This window comes from Petromyzon marinus, chromosome 5, assembly GCF_048934315.1.
Source record: "Petromyzon marinus isolate PM22_M1 ecotype Great Lakes invasive population chromosome 5, UKy_Petmar_22M1.pri1.0, whole genome shotgun sequence".
Lineage (NCBI taxonomy): Eukaryota > Metazoa > Chordata > Hyperoartia > Petromyzontiformes > Petromyzontidae > Petromyzon > Petromyzon marinus.
The window spans coordinates 12701863-12721262 of NC_133671.1; the positions used below are offsets into that span (position 1 = coordinate 12701863).

The 19400-nt window shown below is 44.3% G+C and overlaps 1 protein-coding gene across 2 annotated transcripts; it reads right to left on the reverse strand.

The window, feature by feature from the left end:
- Window positions 1-19352, reverse strand: LOC116939062 (uncharacterized). 2 transcript variants are annotated; one of them, XM_032946952.2, is made up of 9 exons: window positions 17626-19352; window positions 13441-13505; window positions 12164-12240; window positions 11300-11429; window positions 10878-10937; window positions 8998-9082; window positions 6911-7029; window positions 6150-6313; window positions 1-4115 (listed from the first exon to the last, which is right to left on the reverse strand). In XM_032946952.2, exons 3-9 carry the CDS (start codon window positions 12178-12180, stop codon window positions 3983-3985), a joined length of 708 nt encoding a protein of 235 aa, XP_032802843.2. In that variant the 5' UTR covers window positions 12181-12240; window positions 13441-13505; window positions 17626-19352; the 3' UTR covers window positions 1-3982. The 2 variants fall into 2 exon arrangements, with proteins under 2 accessions (XP_032802843.2, XP_032802842.2); XM_032946951.2 differs by having other exon boundaries at window positions 10878-10970.
- Window positions 19353-19400: the final 48 nt, after the last annotated feature.

The following is a 19400-nucleotide window of genomic DNA, read 5'->3' on the forward strand; positions in this document are numbered from 1 at the left end:
TTGTTTTTATATTGGCTGTGTTTAATATTGTACGAAACATATATACAGTACTGTCTTACATCAGTGAAAGCAATCTTGTTTCTGAGATCAATGGTGTAACAACACCTGATATTACAAATTCTACATTTTCACATTATTAATCAATAGTTATAATTATAAATGATACTTATAATGATCAATTATCAGGCAGATAACATTTTCACCCATTGTACTTACGACAAAATGTATATGTGATGGATTATATCGCAGAAAATGCCTTTGAATTAAAGTAAAGAGGCTGATCTATAATACAAGCTGCGTCAGATCTGAGAACGTTGACCAGGGTGTGCCGTAAGGTGTTTGTCCAGGGTGTGGTTGGGTTTTTGATCAAGGAGCAAGCGTTGGATGTTTTGGCCGATATGATTCTGGAAGATTAGGCTTAAATATGATTGTTATCCAGTGAGATAACTATGTAGGCTATTACGTTTTGAGTGTGTTCATTTGGACACGTACGTGTGTACATATCTGAATCCTCGTCTAAATTTGGAAGCTAGATATAATTGTATGTGTATGAGTTTAACAGCAGAGGTCTCACTCCGAATCAGTCGAGCGGCAATATCTTTGCATCGGTTGCATAACGCTGTGTGGAATCTACCTGGTCTGTCGCTCCGCACTAAGCTTCAGGTATTCTCGGCCAAGGTCATTCCCTCCCTTCTCTACGCTTGCGAAACGTGGACCCCCCTAATGGAACATCTTTGCCGGTTAGAAACATTTAGGCTAGCCTGCCTACGATCCAGCCTGGGTTTAACCAGGCTGGATTGTGTGAGGAGCTCACAAATCTTTGAAAGATCTGGGCAAGGTCCCATCGGTGAGCTCCTCCGGCAGGCAAGGCTGCGTTGGCTGGGTCATGTAGCCCGCATGCCCAGCCACTGCATGCCGAAACAGCTTTTGTTCGGCCGGATCGAGGAGGCTAAACGGGCGCGGCATGGGCTAGAGAAGAGATGGAGTGATGTGGTACAGGAGGACGTGGAGCTGAGTGGACCTGCCGATGACTGGTACCAGCGGTGTCACGATCGGCCTCTGTGGAGGAAGCTCTTGAAGGACGCTACTGGGCAGTTGGAGATAGTCGCCCTCCAACAACGGAGGGCGGAGCGATGCTCACAACAACGAGCGGAGCGCCGGGTGGCTAAAGCACAGCAGGTTGGCACAGTAAGGGGCACAGGTGGTGCATCAGCCAGTCATCTCAGTCATCTTAGTCAGTCGACCCGTGGCACTTGGGTCTGCCCCGTGACCTCCTGCCCGCGGGCGTTCAACACTTCAAGTGGCCTCAAGGTGCACATGGCCTGGCACAAGCCTCGTGGTGACGTCACCGCCACTTAGTGGCGAATGGCGGTTATTGTTGTTGTATGTGAAAAGGTCCTGGCAAGGATTAATCAACATCGCCTTGCCAGGCACGCTGAGGAGAGGCTTGCGGAGCCCCAATGCGGTTTCAGGAAAGGGCGGTCCTGCACAGATGCCATATTTTCTGTCCGTCTGCTACAGCAGAGGTGTAGGGAATTCCAACAAGACCTACATCTCTGCTTTATTGACCTGGTCAAGACCTATGATACCATCAGTAGACCTGGGCTCTGGGTTATTCTTCGTGCTTTAGTAGTCCTTGACCCTCTGCTCACGATCATTAAGGACCTCCATGATAGTGAGCGGGCTCGGGTAAAACTATGTGGCTGGGAGTCGGAGCCATTCCCTGTTCACCTTGGGGTGCGACAGGGATGTCCTCTGGCTCCCACATTATTTCACATATTTTTCGACAACGTAGTTCGTGAATGCTTTGATGGCTGTACCGGAGGAATTTCCATCTGGTACAGATACAATGGGAGGCTGATCGATGCCCGGGTGCGGTCAAGGGATGGCTCCCTATTGCTCAACCAGGTTATATATGCTGATCTGGTAATTGCTGCTCACTCAGAAGAGGAGTTGGAGGTGCTGCTGCTGAACCTGGAGCGTACCACTAAGAGCCTTACCATCAGCCCCACCAAAACTAAGCACCTGCCTGGGTATTTTGTACCATCGGGCACTCCACCCCCACAACTCCCAATTGGTGATGGGGCAGTTGTGGAGAGAGTGGAGAGTTTCCCATACCTGGGTAGTGTGCTCATGACCGGCTCCGGTTTGACAGCAGAGGTCTCACTCTGAATCAGTCAAGCGGCACTATCTTTTCAACCTGTTGCGTAGCACTGTGTGAAATCTACCTGGTCTGTCGCTCCGCACGAAGCTTCAGGTCTTCTCAGCCACAGTCATTCCCTCCCTTCTCTACGCTTGTGAAACGTGGACCCCCCCCCTAATGCAGCATCTTCGCCGGTTAGAAACATTTAGGCTGGCCTGGCTACGATCCATCCTGGGTTTAACCAGGCTGGATTGTGTGAGGCGCTCACAAATTCTTGAAAGATGTGGACAAAGTCCCATCGGTGAGCTCCTCCGGCAGGCAAGGCTGCATTGGCTGGGTCATGTAGCCTGCATGCCCAGTCACGACATGCCTAAACAGCTTGTTTGGCCGGATAGAGGGGGCTAAACTGGCGTGGAATTGGCTAGAGAAAAGATGGAGTGATGTGGTACAGGAGGATGTGGAGCTGAGTGGACTTGCCGATGACTGGTACCAGCGGTGTCAAGATCGGCCTCTGTGGAGGAGGCTCGTGAAGGACACTTCTGGGAAGTTGGAGACAATCGCCCTCCAACAACAACGGAGGGCGGAGGAGCGACGCTCACAACAATGAGCAGAGCGCCGGGTGGCTAAAGCACAGCAAGTTAGCACAGTAGGGGGCACAGGTGGTGCATCAGCCAGTCATCTCAGTCAGTCGACCCGTGGCACTTGGGTCTGCCCCGTGATCTCCTGCCAGCGGGCGTTTGACACTTCACGTGGCCTCAACGTGCACATAGCCTGGCACAAGCATCGTGGTGATTTCACCGCCACTTAGTGGCGAATGGCAGTTGTTGTATGTGTCTGTCTTTTAGACAGGAGTGGCAAGGGCTAGAGAAGAGATGGGCTGATGTGGTTCCAAAGGATGTGGAGCTGAGTGGTGTAGAGATCGGCCTATGTAGAGGAGGCATGTGAAGGATCCTACTGGGCAGGAGAAGGCAGTTCCCCTCCAGAAACAGCGAGTGGAGTGCCAGGCGGCTAAAAGGCATCAAGGTGGCACAGTGGGGAATGCAGGTGGTACATCTGCCAGTCATCTCAGTCAACCCATAACACCTGAGTTTGTCCCGTGACCTGTTCGCAGTGAGTCTTCCACACTACACGTGGCCTCAAAGTGCACCTTGCCTGGCACAACCGCCGTGGTAATGTCATCGCCACTTAGTAACGAATGGCAGTTGCTGTTTTAAATGAATGTCAAAGGCCGATTCCCCATATAGACGTTAACATGCTGTTGGGGCAAATGCTATTAGCGAGAACCTATGAAGTCCAGCATGGCACATGAGTTGAGTGGGTGGCCAATACCATTCCTGGCTGTTATTGTCTCCCCAGTGCTTACACACTGCACCATATACTCATGTTTATCCACTGCACCATATACTCATTGAAGGCTGAGTCGACTTAAATATGCGCCACTGTTATTGATTGTGAGCGGGACTCAAACTCAGATTTTCGGGTTCGTAGCGCAGTGTGCTAACCACGACATTACCGCTCCCCCTCCAACAATACATCACGCCCCTAAGACAGCTTCCAATTTATTTTGTTATAAGTTTTTGTGTCCCAAACAGCAACAATTGTTCCTGTGGAAATAAAAATGAGGATGGAGGCATAAGGGCATTATCTTTTTACATAATAACACGTGTAACACTTCCTTACCTGATTAAATACTATTTAAAAACCTTAAACTATATGTAATGGATGCAACAAATGGAGGTGATATTGAATCAAACTTATTTTTACTTATATTGCTGGTGTGGACATGGTAGCGGGGGGGGGGGGGGGGGGCAGTGTAGTGACAGGAGTGAGATGGTTATCTTAGAGAACGCTGAAGAGCTTTCTCATTTCTTGAGAGATGTTACATCCTTGTAGCTTCATGTCCAGTAGGTAGAAGTCAGCCTCCTCCAGTGCATCTCTCTTCCCACGCCCAGTGTGGTCATCCTCCTCTGTCCTGTGGGCACAATTCAGCAATAACAACCACGTCACTAAGTTTGCTTTTCAGGTCAACCTTAATCAGTGCAAGATCTACAAACGTCCTCTTAAAACCACCAAGACGTTTGACGGTTAGCCAAAGATTCACACAATTTGTGTTCATTTAAGACCAATTGTCAGTACAATCGGTGCTGCTACATATATATTGACACAATTTGTAACAAGACAAATACAGTCCCACATTGGTAGCTTCCTCTCTGTATTAAAAAAAAAAAACTATGAATACCTGATGGAATTAATTAGTTAATAAACTGCACCCTAAAGATAATCTGGTCAAAGTTGATTTGAAGCTTTAAGAAGAATCTGGTCAGTTTTTAAGTGATTTCTCAGTTCACCAAGGTCCCAGTTAATGAGTCAATTAAGATACTCGATGATGTGGTTAGTAATAAATGTTTATCTAAACACATCCAACAAATTGGCTATGACACTACTTAAAGAACACTTTTTCCTCTAGAGTGTAGATATTTACACACACAAGGAAGGAGCAGCAATGGCTTTTCTTTGTCATCTGTTATTGCTCATCTATAAATGAAAATATTTGCAGCAAAGCATGAGCTTCAAGCACATTAAACCCCTCTCATTGCTTCAGATTCGTGGATGACACACTAGTTGTATGGCCCATGGTGAAAATACACTTCATGAATTCCTAAGTCACCTCAGTTTCCTGTGGAAGTCAAGGAGACCAACACTCTCCCGCTCCTGGATAATCTGCTTGGTCATGACCCAAATGGAAAGAAAATACACACTGATGCTTGTCTGAATGCACACTTTCATCATCACCCACGAGAACAAAAAACCCTGTCATCAAGACACTCAAGCATTGGGCAAAAACAGTCATGTGATGAAAGTCTAAATAGTAAAATCAAACGAGTCAAAAAACGCTGAGATTGAATGGATAAAATAATTCGCAAATTAACAGAGCACTGAATGTTAAAAATAAGTAAGGTAATACAAGCGATGACAATGCAAATGTACCCAAAACAATTAAACCTCTGTGTACGTATTGCATGAGCCACTTTTAAATCGTCTAGAATTTTGGAAAAGCTAAAAAATCTGGGTGAGATGTGCCACAGTACCCAAAAATACAACTGTTAGATAGATAGGTTAATGTCTGATTATGCTGGCTGTAACTGCCAGTGAAATGTCGTACACAAATGTTAAGTGTTGTGGATTGCTCTCCAACACACCAGTAGTGCTAAACCAGTAATACATTGACACGTTTTGTTTGTGTCATCACTTTAACATTTGCCTGTTGTGGGGTGGAGAAATGATTACAGTGTACATTTTACTTATGCGATCTGATCCAAAAATCAATTATGAATCAGCATTGGTATAATGTAAGCACATTCTGAACTGGTTTCTACATTCAAAATCTTATCATCAGTCAGGCTTGCTTAAACTAACGCTGGCACACTGCCAGATGTTCATCGGCAAGAGCCCAAAGCATATAATTATGTTTTTCATGTGGAGAGACATGAGAAGCAGGGATATTATCCCCTAATTTATTTTGTTACCTTATATTCACCAGAACGCTCATGATCATTTGGTGTTAATCCATCAACACATTCGGCATGTAATTATTCACCCGTGCCGCTCTACCCTGCCATGATGTGAACTGTTACAAATCTCGATTGTGAATCGACAAAAAAAAGATGTTCTCATTTGTACTTTCTTATTGAACCAGTCTCTCTCAATGTTTTTTTTTCTTGTTTGAACTGTCCAGTTCATTCAAATAGGTTAAATTGAACATTTCCAATACATTTGTATAAACGGTTAATAATATATTCGTACATTGACCCTTCGATTAAAGTATCGTGATCGTAACAAGCGATTTTACTATTTTTATTCTTTTATATAATTTTTTTTTTATTTTCTATTTACTCAATGAATCGTTAAATGCCTACGTGGCACCCTCTGCAGAATGCGAGTCAAATCTGTCCATTTTCTCTATCTTGCAACGTGTGTGTGAGTACAGAGATGACGTGATGCTCACACAAAGACGTGGTAGAGCATCCTCTCGGAGAGGGCACAGAGGGCACTGAAGAGGTGGAAATCAAACTTGCTGTTGTTGTCAGCACCGACGATGTCAAGGACGGTGTTGATTTGAGCAGCGCCGACTATGTTGCCATGCACCTTGCTGAGAGCCTGCTGACAATCCTGCACACGTCACCACGACCGCCACCACCACCATAAACATGGTGACCTCTCTTTACAGTGTCACAGCCCGTTTATTTAACGTCACCAACCTCATCCAAACTCAAACCTCCCGTCCAGAATTCTGCAAAAGTTTCAGGAGTCTATACATTTATCACACCTCTATTCTATGCTGATGTTCTTCCTCTTTTTATTTCGAATGGCGTTTGAAAAAAGCAACAGGCTACAATTGTGCTTAAAACTTTTGTAAAACATTACACGACATCTGGGCTAGCTGAGTGGAAAAAAAGTACGATCGTTATCTTTCGTGCACAAATTATTGATAATCTTATTGCATTATGTTTACACTGTGTTAAACATATATGTAATCTAGACTTAATATTTTTCAGGTATTTGAAAATTTGAACAGGCATGAAACAACAGTACCGTGAAAATGATTTCTTTTTCCCCTTAAATAAATTACTACTCTGGGGTGCGATTATAAAAGAGAGACTATAATTGGGTATTCCCCCCTATAAACTACTTTCAAATGTAGACTGAGTGGTCGTTTAGCAGAGACGCTGAACAATCACAATGCCTTTGTACACATATCAGTGTGACCTTGTAGGAGAGGAATCCATGTTTATCCAGGTGCATTTGGATGAAAATGCATTTATAGTGATTGCATCTTCTCCGGTCCACAGTGCAGTAATGTAGTAGGTACTGCTGTGGAGTTATGCCTGTACGGACGATATGGAAAACACATCATGCAATAATAGGGCTTTTCCCCTTTTTTTTAGGCAACAAAACTGAAACCTTTTCACAAGGAATCATGTGTGCACTAACCACAATACTTGTGGTCAAAATGCAAACCAAAAACACACTGATAATATATGCATTAGCCTTGAAACGTATTGGTCTACACCAGAGACGGCTTTCTTTTGAGCCTCGTCTCAATTTGTGCTATTGTGGTACTGGCAAAGGAGGTCTAATGATGTAGACACATCATGCAGTTACATAGTCTGCACAACCTGCAGATAAAAAGGTCAGCACTGGCGACAAAAGAAGCAGTTAATCCCATTCCATGTTAATGGAAGGTCATCATCATCAACTATAGCCACAGTCCACTGCTGAATGAAGGCATTGCCAATCCACTGTCATCTCTCTCACGATCCTACAAAAACATTGAATCTCATATCTGCAACTGATTTCATCATTCTATCTGCTTGGTGGATGTCCTCTCCGACAACTTGCATTCCTCGGTTTATAGTGACACGTCTTTCTCAGGCCCACTTACTTTTCAGTTTGAATTATGTCAAAGACCTGTGTATGTTCTCTAATCCATGTGTCACTATTTCTGTTTCTCTCTGTAATTGAAGCATACATCTCTCCATGCTTTATATGCACGTTTCAGTTTTTATTCAATGTTTGGCCATAATGACCACGTTGCTGAATCATGACATAACAAGTCGTAAGTACATAATCAAATCATGCTGCACACTACAAATTATATAATCATCAGTCCATTGCTCTAAAGCTGTTTATTTCTTTGTTTCCATTTGTGTCCTTCCAACAATAGTGTTTTTTTTTGTTCAACAAAGCAGAAAGAACTGGAGAAACAAAAGCATACACATGAAGAGAAAGTATTCGCCGTGTTAGAATGGCTGCCAACGTAGTCGATGTAACAGCATCATTATACTGGTAGTAGGAAACGTAGTGGACTGGAAGCCCAACCGGGATTAATTCACAGGAGGCAGGGGATTAATTGTGTATGTCTGTGGATGTCTGTCCACGTGTATCCGGACACCCGGATAAAATGGGAGGGGTGGGGCTGGGTGAGGAGGGTGGGGCTAGGTGGGGGGTGGGAGGGGTGGGGCTGGGTGGGGAGGGGAGGGGCTGGTCACCCCGTGGTGCCCTTATAAAACTCAACGTTTAACCTACTCACGCCGGCTTGTGCCCACCCTCACAGTCGGGCATATTTGCGGAATACACCACGCCGCCGTTGACCCTGGCCATTGACCGAGCAACCCAACGTTCCTACCAGCTCCCTCCGCAGGAATGTGTTAACGTAACAGACAAGGAAAGTAAAAGGGCATCCGTGGTCATTCAAATTTGCATGCACTTTTAAGCAAACCTCTAGTTACGCCGGTATTTAATATATTACAGTATTTAGATTATTTGGCTGCTTTACATTTCCACGTGATAAGCCACTTCGTTGAACTATCGTTTGTGGCCAGTTCTCTTCTGAATTAGAAGCTAATAGCTAATTGGGCTTTACCTGCTAAAATAAAAATAGTTTTTTGTGATTTGCTAACCTTCCTTTATCGTGTTTTCGTATTGTTTTTGTTGTTGTAACTTTCTGACCCACCGCTTTTGAACATTTGTGAAAAAGAGCTTCATCGCTCATTGGATTCCTCCAGCGTAAATAAAGATTCTGATTCTGAATAACGACTGCAGTGCGGTGTGCGTTGTGGAAACCAGCGCTGATGAATCCGCTCTAATATTCTGACTGATGAAGCATTTGTTGCAATGATAAAGCCAAACTCGCAACGTTCACTTGACAATGAAGCACGACCCAGGTTTCATTTCAATGCCCGATCACAATGCGCGTAAACAATTGGACGACATTACAAGCTGGGTTTTATCAAGACTGGTCACTGGGAAAGGATGGGATGATGATGTACACGTGTGAAGGAATTCTAATTTACCTTCCAGAGCGCGAATGTCTACTGGAAGCCGGAAGTGGCAGATGAGCTTGGAAGCAGCCAGGCGAGTCTGAGTGTAATTCATCTCCTGTGCCAATGTAAGTTGCACGATCAGAATGGTTAAGCAGTAACATTTAGTGCATGTGTAGAGGCATTAATCGGCACTCCCCATCCTGTTAGCGGGTAGCTCCCTCTTCTCGTCAACAGGGGGCGGAAGCGCTATCACTCCAGTACTAGTGACTATGGCCCAAGCGGCCAACGACAATCCCTAGGAAGCGGATGCTGGGACACAATTCCCGAACCCCGGGAGGGGGGACTGGGGGATGATGTCACCTTCCAGAAAGTTCTGGAAGGGAGGCGTGTCTAGGGCAGAGCAAGCCACGAACCAGTATATAAACCGGACCTCTCAAGGGTCCGGCTCAAGTCACCTCCAAGCCGAAGACTGAAGACCTGGGCTGAAGTTAGAACCTGGACCCCAAGCTCCGTCGTCCTTCTAAGGGCCGGAGCTCAGTGAGGCCAGTGGTCAAGGGAAGATAGGTCCCTGGAGGACAGGACCCTGGACCCCAAGCTTCGTCGTCCTTCTAAGGGCCGGAGCTGAGTGAGGCCAGTGGTCAGGACCCGAAGACCCTGGCACGGTCGGGTCAGCATAGCTTCCCCTAGGACCCCCAGCCAGAGAACGGGGAATTAACGGGGCCCAGTGTTAGGGCCCGTGTAGTTCGGAGGCCATACCTCCCCAGGTATCGGGTGAAGGGGCCGCTACCCCTTTGTGTTAGGGACCCTGTAGAATAGAGTGTGAATAAATATCGTGTTGCCTCGCAAGAAGTTCTCCGCCGATTATTTACCCACTACACATGCAATGGAACCGTCAACGACCCAAACATATAATCTGATACAAAGATGGCCGTAGACAATAGTTGGCCAGGAGCCAAATGTAGCAAACTGGTAAATTAATGCTGAATGATAACTTAGTAGGCATGACTTGTTGGATTTTGAATGTTGCAGTAAATGTAGATCTAATTTATCAAGCGTACTTGAATATAACGTACATAAATATATTGATTTAGTAACAAAACTATGGTATATATATTCTCATATTTTGGTACTGGCAAAGGAGGTCCCATGATATATATATATATATTTGAAGTTAGAGCATATTTCTGCAATGTAATCTGCACACATTTATTCTAAGACATTAATCGAAAACTACTGTGAATGAATTCAATGTCTATTCAAAACAATGCCATTTACCAATTTTTTTTTTTAAAAGCTCAACACATTCGTCAATACCAATGCCTGAAAATAAATATGTATAATGGGTGACGTTTCATATTAATGTATGTGTTATGAAGAAGGGGGCATTATATATTAATTTTTAAGGGAATGCTATTGACGAATATGTCGAGGTTGTTTTTAATTGTGCTTGTGCACCACAGGCAATGCAACATCGCGAAATAAATTGTTTAATGTACAATTGAGTGGGCTGTATTTCTGCACATCAACAGCACCCCCGGGGTGTATATTTGCGGAAGTGCTATTGCATTTAGCCGTGGCAAAATGAAAATCGTATTGAATAAATTCTGGAAATCCATAACACAATAAAAATGTATTACTTATAAATAGTTTTAATTATGCCTCTGAAATACATGACGCGTTTTCAAATATTAACATTCACAAAGCTTATACAACTTACAAAACCAGCTTTGCAAAAGCAATCGCAAAGGCATACTTAACTCTTTCACATATTTGCATCAACCCAACATTTGTTTAAAAGCTGTTGTAGGCATACGTATGCGTGCAAATCATGCTTGAGACTTCTGTGACATTTCATCGCCATGTTGTAATGTGTGATTTATGAATACGCCGAGTGTATGCTCATCCCTTACCAGCTTTTTATAATGCCCCATGGTCATGAAGTCCTGGGTGTCATCAGCCAATGCTTGGCTCTGAAAAGCAGCCATCCTCTCCTCTAGATCCGTCTGTTACATAATATGGCAATATTCGTGGGCTTTCATTCACAAGCTATACACACAACACACTTCATGTGTTTTCTCAAGGATCAAGTTGGGACGCAAGTTGGGAAAATCAAATAACATAACCCAGTTCAAACAACAACCTTTATTAGCTGCCATAATAGCTGCTGCCAAAATTATATCAGTGTGGAACAAGACACTAACCAGAAGCATGCTGAGAACCCCGAATTATGACGGACAATGACCAATATTTATCATTGGGCTGAAATGTTTGTGAGGGAGCCCACCAATTACGGACTATCGCTCATGCCCTGCTGTCCACCTGTGTGCAGTACCTGTTGGTCATAAATAAGTGCACTCTTTGGCCTTGATGGAGCTGGTCCACCCCCTGCCTCCTTGCCATGCTGCTTTCTCTTCCTTTTCGCAGGTGATTTGCCAGAGGCTGAGCGCTTTGATTGAGGTTTCCTGTAAGTAGAATCGTCCAGCATTGCACGGTGTTTACATTAAGGTGTAATGCTGAGCTGCCTAACAATGGTTAGCTGTTAGATGGCGTGGCTATCCTCGTCGTGAATATTCAAGATATATTGAGCTACCACGGTCTGAAGTATGAAAGATATTGGAAATTGAAAGAACACTGTGTAGCTGATGAGGCGGCGATTTTAAGATGAAAGTATTTTTTGTTTTAAACCTAAATTCCTTTTTTTGTCTTGTTTGTGATGGTCACCAGAAAGCGAAGACTTTAATACAGAGGCCAAATTGAGAGTCAAGCAGCTAAGTAATGAGAGCAAACATAAGTGCCGCACTGTGTGTATGCCAATTCTCACAGATTTTAAACAAATACATGGCATGAAAAGTCTGGAAGAATATGGACTTTGCCAGGAAGGGTAATGTGTTTTAAAGCACGGTGAACGATTAAAATTTTCAAAAAGCCTTATTTAAGCTATACATAGTCAAAGCTGCACGTACTGAAGGCAACGATTTACATGTATCATCATCCATTTCTTGGTTCGTTTGGGAAAATAGAAATGTGCAATATAAATATGACATTTACAATGCATTTTAAAACGAATTTACATCACGTTAACAATTTTGAACACAATTATTACAGGGATAGAGCATGCATGTGAGTTAAATGCATTCGACTATTTGAGAAATACGAGTGAAGACTATGAAGGACACGGTGGCAGTAGTGAACTTACTTTTGTGATTTCCCCATTGTCCCTGCTGGTGTTCCACAGACAACAGGTTGACTGGGGGTGAACCAACGGAGCCTTTGCTGCAGGAATTGAGAAAGCAAGCAGACAATTAATTCGTGTCGGCACACTTACAAATGTGGCCACACCACGGAAACCCAAAGCAATACATGTACCACAAATATATCATGCTATTTTTTCTACACATATAAATATCCCTTTTTGGCTGAATGTTAATGGTTTATCAAATAGGCATACCGTTTTAGTTTACCTTTTTTTATGAAATAGTTTTTGAAACTATAAACACTGACAACAGTAGTGCCGTATTCCAAAGAGCTGTACAATCATTGTAAAAGTGTACATCAGATGATGGTGGTTGAAATAAAGAGTGGGGTTATCTAGAAGTGGTGGTGCAGTTATGGTGACAGGAGAACAGGTGGGAGTGGTTAACACAGGGTTTGAGTATGCCTGGCCGTAGCTGGGGGGAGGGGGGGGAAATCATCATCGACAACGCAGCTACATCACTGTAGCCCTAAAGTGGATGTGTAACCACTGTATTACACCGCCTCTCAAGATAGCCAATAATAAAGTATTGGCAAAGTGTCACAAGGACTTGTGGAAAGAATGGAAAATTGGTTTTCTGAGAGGGTGAAAACTTCGTGAAAGATGGAATTTATGGATCTGGTTATTGATCCACTGTGCATTAACCTTGAAGACCTCAAAGGTATTTTTTTTTAAATATCAATGTTTATTGTTTAAACACGGGATTCTGCAACACGGTACGGTATGTATTTCGATTCACAAGGGTGGTGTAATGTAATGTTGTATATTAAGTATGCAGTGCTTTTAATTTCGGCACTGTATTTACATTGTTTGATTATACACATACTTTACTCGAAATGTCTTTGGCACCAAAGCAGTTTTGGGGAGTCGTACTACAGAAGGGGAATTCTCAAACTCAAAAGAGCGAGGAAGGTGAATTGTGAGCACGGTTGTGTGCGTGCTACATTAATTGTGGCTGTACAGGAGTACAATTCAACTTCCTCGCATTGTCAACCTCCCCATATTGACACAAGTGCCAAATGCAACATTTATCCATCAGCTGCCGTCTCTTCCAGCAAAAACCAACCATGCCGAAGGCCGCTCAATATACATTTATGCTGTTTACCTTTTAGGCTTATTTCACGGGTGTCTACTGCCTTCCATTTACACTTTGAACTATCCTTATTTAAAAAAAACGGTGTATCTTTACTAAAAGACGTGTCATCTCAGTTGGTTCTCACCTGGCTTAAGAAACGATCTTGCTTGATATGGGATGGCGTGTTGTCATCCCGTAAGATATCTCTGCCTGTTGAAAAGGGATCAACACAAGTTAATTAATTATTTGGTCAATTAATGAGTGGTACCACAGAGCAAACGTGGAATCCAAAAGCCTCATCTTTTTGCCATGAAATGCACTCCCACCCCACCCCCCCAACTATAACACCAACACATGGGCACGCCTCCACTATATTAATATATTCTATGGAGCGAAAGAAACCCGAACAGAGTCGTGCCCACCGCTCGAATCCCCTGCACGTGTTCCCAACTCCGTGCAGCACAGAACACGCAATTGCACAGCTCCTACTGGTCGATCCACTGCTGGATGAAGGCGTCTCTTCCACGCTGGGGGGGTGGGGGGGAGGCAGCATGTGAATGGGAAGGGTTCAGATATCACTCGCCCCTGATGTTTGTCTGCGAGCGAACTCCTCCGTCAAACACACATTGCGGGCGATTTCAAAATAATAATAAAAATATAAATAACAAACGGCGGTCACCGTGTTGAGCCGAGCATGTGGAACAGTTGTAGCCACGGCACGAGTGAGCGCATGGTTCGGATCGGTCCTCGGGGGATTCCGCAGCCCCAGCAACGCAATGACGAGTTGACCCCCATCACCAGCAACAACAACAACGGTGGTGGTGGTGGTGGCAGCAGTAGGAGGAGGAGGAGCAGCAAAACCACGCGAGTTCACATCCTGACCCTGGGTGGGGGTCGCGCCGCGGGAGGTCCGAGTTTGTTTGCTCTGCGCCGCGTTGGCTCTCTGCTCGTGTCGGCAGTGATGCGTCAACAGCGGTGAGTGTAGGGTTACACGTTAACAGTGGTGAGTGTAGGGTTACACGTTAACAACAGTGAGTGTAGGGTTACACGTTAACAACAGTGAGTGTAGGGTTACACGTTAACAGTGGTGAGTGTAGGGTTACACGTTAACAGTGGTGAGTGTAGGGTTACACGTTAACAACAGTGAGTGTAGGGTTACACGTTAACAGTGGTGAGTGTAGGGTTACACGTTAACAGTGAGTGTAGGGTTACACGTTAACAGTGAGTGTAGGGTTACACGTTAACAGTGAGTGTAGGGTTACACGTTAACAGTGAGTGTAGGGTTACACGTTAACAGTGAGTGTAGGGTTACACGTTAACAGTGAGTGTAGGGTTACACGTTAACAACAGTGAGTGTAGGGTTACACGTTAACAGTGGTGAGTGTAGGGTTACACGTCAACAGCGGTGAGTGTAGGGTTACACGTTAACAGTGAGTGTAGGGTTACACGTTAACAGTGAGTGTAGGGTTACACGTTAACAGTGAGTGTAGGGTTACACGTTAACAGTGAGTGTAGGGTTACACGTTAACAACAGTGAGTGTAGGGTTACACGTCAACAGTGGTGAGTGTAGGGTTAAACGTTAACAGCGGTGAGTGTAGGGTTACACGTTAACAGTGGTGAGTGTAGGGTTACACGTTAACAGTGAGTGTAGGGTTACACGTTAACAACAGTGAGTGTAGGGTTACACGTTAACAGTGGTGAGTGTAGGGTTACACGTTAACAGTGGTGAGTGTAGAGTTACACGTTAACAGTGGTGAGTGTAGGGTTACACGTTAACATTGAGTGTAGGGTTACACGTTAACAACAGTGAGTGTAGGGTTACACGTTAACAGTGGTGAGTGTAGGGTTACACGTTAACAGTGGTGAGTGTAGGGTTACACGTTAACAGTGAGTGTAGGGTTACACGTCAACAGTGAGTGTAGGGTTACACGTTAACAACAGTGAGTGTAGGGTTACACGTTAACAGTGGTGAGTGTAGGGTTACACGTTAACAGTGAGTGTAGGGTTACACGTTAACAACAGTGAGTGTAAGGTTACACGTTAACAGTGGTGAGTGTAGAGTTACACGTTAACAGTGAGTGTAGGGTTACACGTTAACAGTGGTGAGTGTAGGGTTACACGTCAACAGTGAGTGTAGGGTTACACGTTAACAGTGGTGAGTGTAGGGTTACACGTTAACAGTGGTGAGTGTAGGGTTACACGTTAACAGTGGTGAGTGTAGGGTTACACGTTAACAGTGAGTGTAGGGTTACACGTTAACAGTGAGTGTAGGGTTACACGTTAACAACAGTGAGTGTAGGGTTACACGTTAACAGTGGTGAGTGTAGGGTTACACGTTAACAGTGGTGAGTGTAGGGTTACACGTTAACAACAGTGAGTGTAGGGTTACACGTTAACAACAGTGAGTGTAGGGTTACACGTTAACAGTGGTGAGTGTAGGGTTACACGTTAACAGTGGTGAGTGTAGGGTTACACGTTAACAGTGAGTGTAGGGTTACACGTCAACAGTGAGTGTAGGGTTACACGTCAACAGTGAGTGTAGGGTTACACGTTAACAACAGTGAGTGTAGGGTTACACGTTAACAGTGGTGAGTGTAGGGTTACACGTTAACAGTGAGTGTAGGGTTACACGTTAACAACAGTGAGTGTAAGGTTACACGTTAACAGTGGTGAGTGTAGGGTTACACGTTAACAGTGAGTGTAGGGTTACACGTTAACAGTGGTGAGTGTAGGGTTACACGTCAACAGTGAGTGTAGGGTTACACGTTAACAGTGGTGAGTGTAGGGTTACACGTTAACAGTGGCGAGTGTAGGGTTACACGTTAACAGTGGTGAGTGTAGGGTTACACGTTAACAGTGAGTGTAGGGTTACACGTTAACAATGGTGAGTGTAGGGTTACACGTTAACAGTGGTGAGTGTAGGGTTACACGTTAACAGTGGTGAGTGTAGGGTTACACGTTAACAGTGGTGAGTGTAGGGTTACACGTTAACATTGAGTGTAGGGTTACACGTTAACAACAGTGAGTGTAGGGTTACACGTCAACAGTGAGTGTAGGGTTACACGTCAACAGTGAGTGTAGGGTTACACGTCAACAGCGGTGAGTGTAGGGTTACACGTTAACAGTGGTGAGTAGGGTTACACGTTAACAGTGAGTGTAGGGTTACACGTTAACAGTGAGTGTAGGGTTACACGTTAACAGTGAGTGTAGGGTTACACGTTAACAGTGGTGAGTAGGGTTACACGTTAACAGTGAGTGTAGGGTTACACGTTAACAGTGAGTGTAGGGTTACACGTTAACAACAGTGAGTGTAGGGTTACACGTTAACAGTGGTGAGTGTAGGGTTACACGTTAACAGTGAGTGTAGGGTTACACGTCAACAGTGAGTGTAGGGTTACACGTTAACAGTGAGTGTAGGGTTACACGTCAACAGTGAGTGTAGGGTTACACGTTAACAGTGAGTGTAGGGTTACACGTCAACAGTGGTGAGTGTAGGGTTACACGTTAACAGTGGTGCGTGTAGGGTTACACGTTAACAGTGGTGAGTGTAGGGTTACACGTCAACAGTGAGTGTAGGGTTACACGTTAACAGTGGTGAGTGTAGGGTTACACGTTAACAGTGAGTGTAGGGTTACACGTCAACAGTGAGTGTAGGGTTACACGTTAACAGTGGTGAGTGTAGGGTTACACGTTAACAGTGAGTGTAGGGTTACACGTCAACAGTGGTGAGTGTAGGGTTACACGTCAACAGTGAGTGTAGGGTTACACGTCAACAGTGGTGAGTGTAGGGTTACACGTCAACAGTGAGTGTAGGGTTACACGTTAACAGTGAGTGTAGGGTTACACGTCAACAGTGGTGAGTGTAGGGTTACACGTTAACAGTGGTGAGTGTAGGGTTACACGTTAACAGTGGTGAGTGTAGGGTTACACTTTAACAGTGAGTGTAGGGTTACACGTTAACAGTGGTGAGTGTAGGGTTACACGTCAACAGTGAGTGTAGGGTTACACGTCAACAGTGAGTGTAGGGTTACATGTCAACAGTGAGTGTAGGGTTACACGTCAACAGTGGTGAGTGTAGGGTTACACGTTAACAACAGTGAGTGTAGGGTTACACGTCAACAGTGGTGAGTGTAGGGTTACACGTCAACAGTGAGTGTAGGGTTACACGTCAACAGTGGTGAGTGTAGGGTTACACGTTAACAACAGTGAGTGTAGGGTTACACGTCAACAGTGGTGAGTGTATGGTTACACGTCAACAGTGGTGAGTGTAAGGTTACACGTCAACAGTGGTGAGTGTAGGGTTACGCGTTGAGCGATAGTTGTACTCACCGTTAACAGCGGTGAGGTGTAGAGTTACGCGTCAACAGTGGCGAGTGTGGAGTTAATAAGCGACAACGGCGAGTAGAGCTACGCGTTCAGTGATGGTTGTCGCTCGCCGTTCACAGCTGTGAGCGTAGAGTCACGCGAGGGGCAGGTGTAGTCGCTGTCCAGTGGTTAGTACCGAATTACGCGTCGACCTGCGTGTGTCTACGGTGGGTGTTAAGGCCACCGTTAACCGTGGCGAGTGGTGGAGGTTGGTGGCTCGTGGCAGCCTCTCTGAACCACGTCGCGTCAGCTCAGCGATCCGACCCCGTGGTGGTGGTGGTGGTGACATCACGGGGCAGCAGCACGTGGGCGACGCGACCTTTAGGACTCATTTATTTACACTGGAGGAATCCGATAAGCTGCAGAGCTCTTTTTCACAAGACGTCAAAGGGTCGCACTACAATGATGATGTAATTAAGTATTTAATATGTACGAGCTCTCTTTTTTTTATTAGATAGGTACATACTTCGAGATTTGAAGCTTTCGTGACTGCAAGGATTCATACTCTTTGGTTTTTTTCGGTAAAGTCACGTAGGTAAAATAAAGTAAATGAAAACTAAATTTTGTTTTCATTCATTTTACCTACGTGACTTTACCTAAAATAAAAAAACAAGAGTAGGTACATACTTGTCAACCGCTTAGTGCCCTACCTTATGAAATACCAATTGAGACATTGGTCAACGCCCCTCCCCCCCCCTGTTCCCTTATAAATCTCAGCGTTCATCCTAAAGCCCCATCACGGGAGAAACAAAGACAAAAAGTGGTTCCCTTACCGAAACGTCTGTACACCGTAAGGACCTGAAAACTCAATTTCCCTGCACAGGCGTGCTTATTTACATTTTCAAATGCTATTTATACATGCGATATATATTCCGTTATACAGTACGTGATAATTTATATCGACGTTACATACCAAATGCATTTCCATGCTTTTCATAAAATTAACTTCATAATTAAACCACGAAGCAAGGCATTCCCAATTAGTTCTACGTTTCAAGTTAGCTCATAACAGTTAAAACAATGTATAATTATCCCAAATAGATAAGACACAAGAAAAAACTTTTATTCTTCAACCTGTTTCATGTGCATCAAAGAAAGTAACTTATCATTTCAAAGTCTTCTAAAAACAAAATTTGGTTCAAATGGCTCTCAGCTGATCATTTAGCCAGTGGCATTGGATCAACTTTTGGTCAACTCCAGATCGCCAAAATGGAGGGAACTTGCCATAAGTGAATCGGTAAGTTGTGGATCTTTAAACCAAAGTCTAGCGTGGACCAGAAGTTAAGCTAAATTGTATTTTAAAACCCAGGTGATAGCCCATCAAAACATGTTCTTGTGCAACGGAAACCTGGCACACTAATGTAGATTACACGAGTGCAGGTACATCATTGGTAGCGTTTCAATATATATTTTTTAAAATTATACAAATGTATATTTTTGCTTTGGTTAATTCAATGTCATGTCAGTATTCGGAATGGAGCACTGACCAATGTAAGCTACATGGTCAGGTTAAGCTAAAATTAGTTAAAATGTTGGCAGCGGAGAAATGCATGTCACCACGTTCATAATCACAGCACATTAACCGCTCCAAGAAAAAGCGCGTTCAACGAATTCTCAATCTCTTGAAAAACACTGCAATCTACAACACTGGTATAGTTGGCATGTGCATGCACACTACGTACAGCTGAAGGCAGCATTATGCAAACCTATTGCCAATGTCAAAATTGGCTTCTGACCTG

Bases quoted from the DNA above. Each gene is read 5' to 3' on its own strand.
- LOC116939062 (XM_032946951.2), bottom strand. The intron at 7,030-8,997 runs GTAAATTAGAAT...TCGTCCGTACAG, and splicing joins AGACATTCGCGCTCTGGAAG to GCATAACTCCACAGCAGTAC. The intron at 6,314-6,910 runs GTCACACTGATA...TGACGTGTGCAG, and splicing joins ATGGATTCCTCTCCTACAAG to GATTGTCAGCAGGCTCTCAG.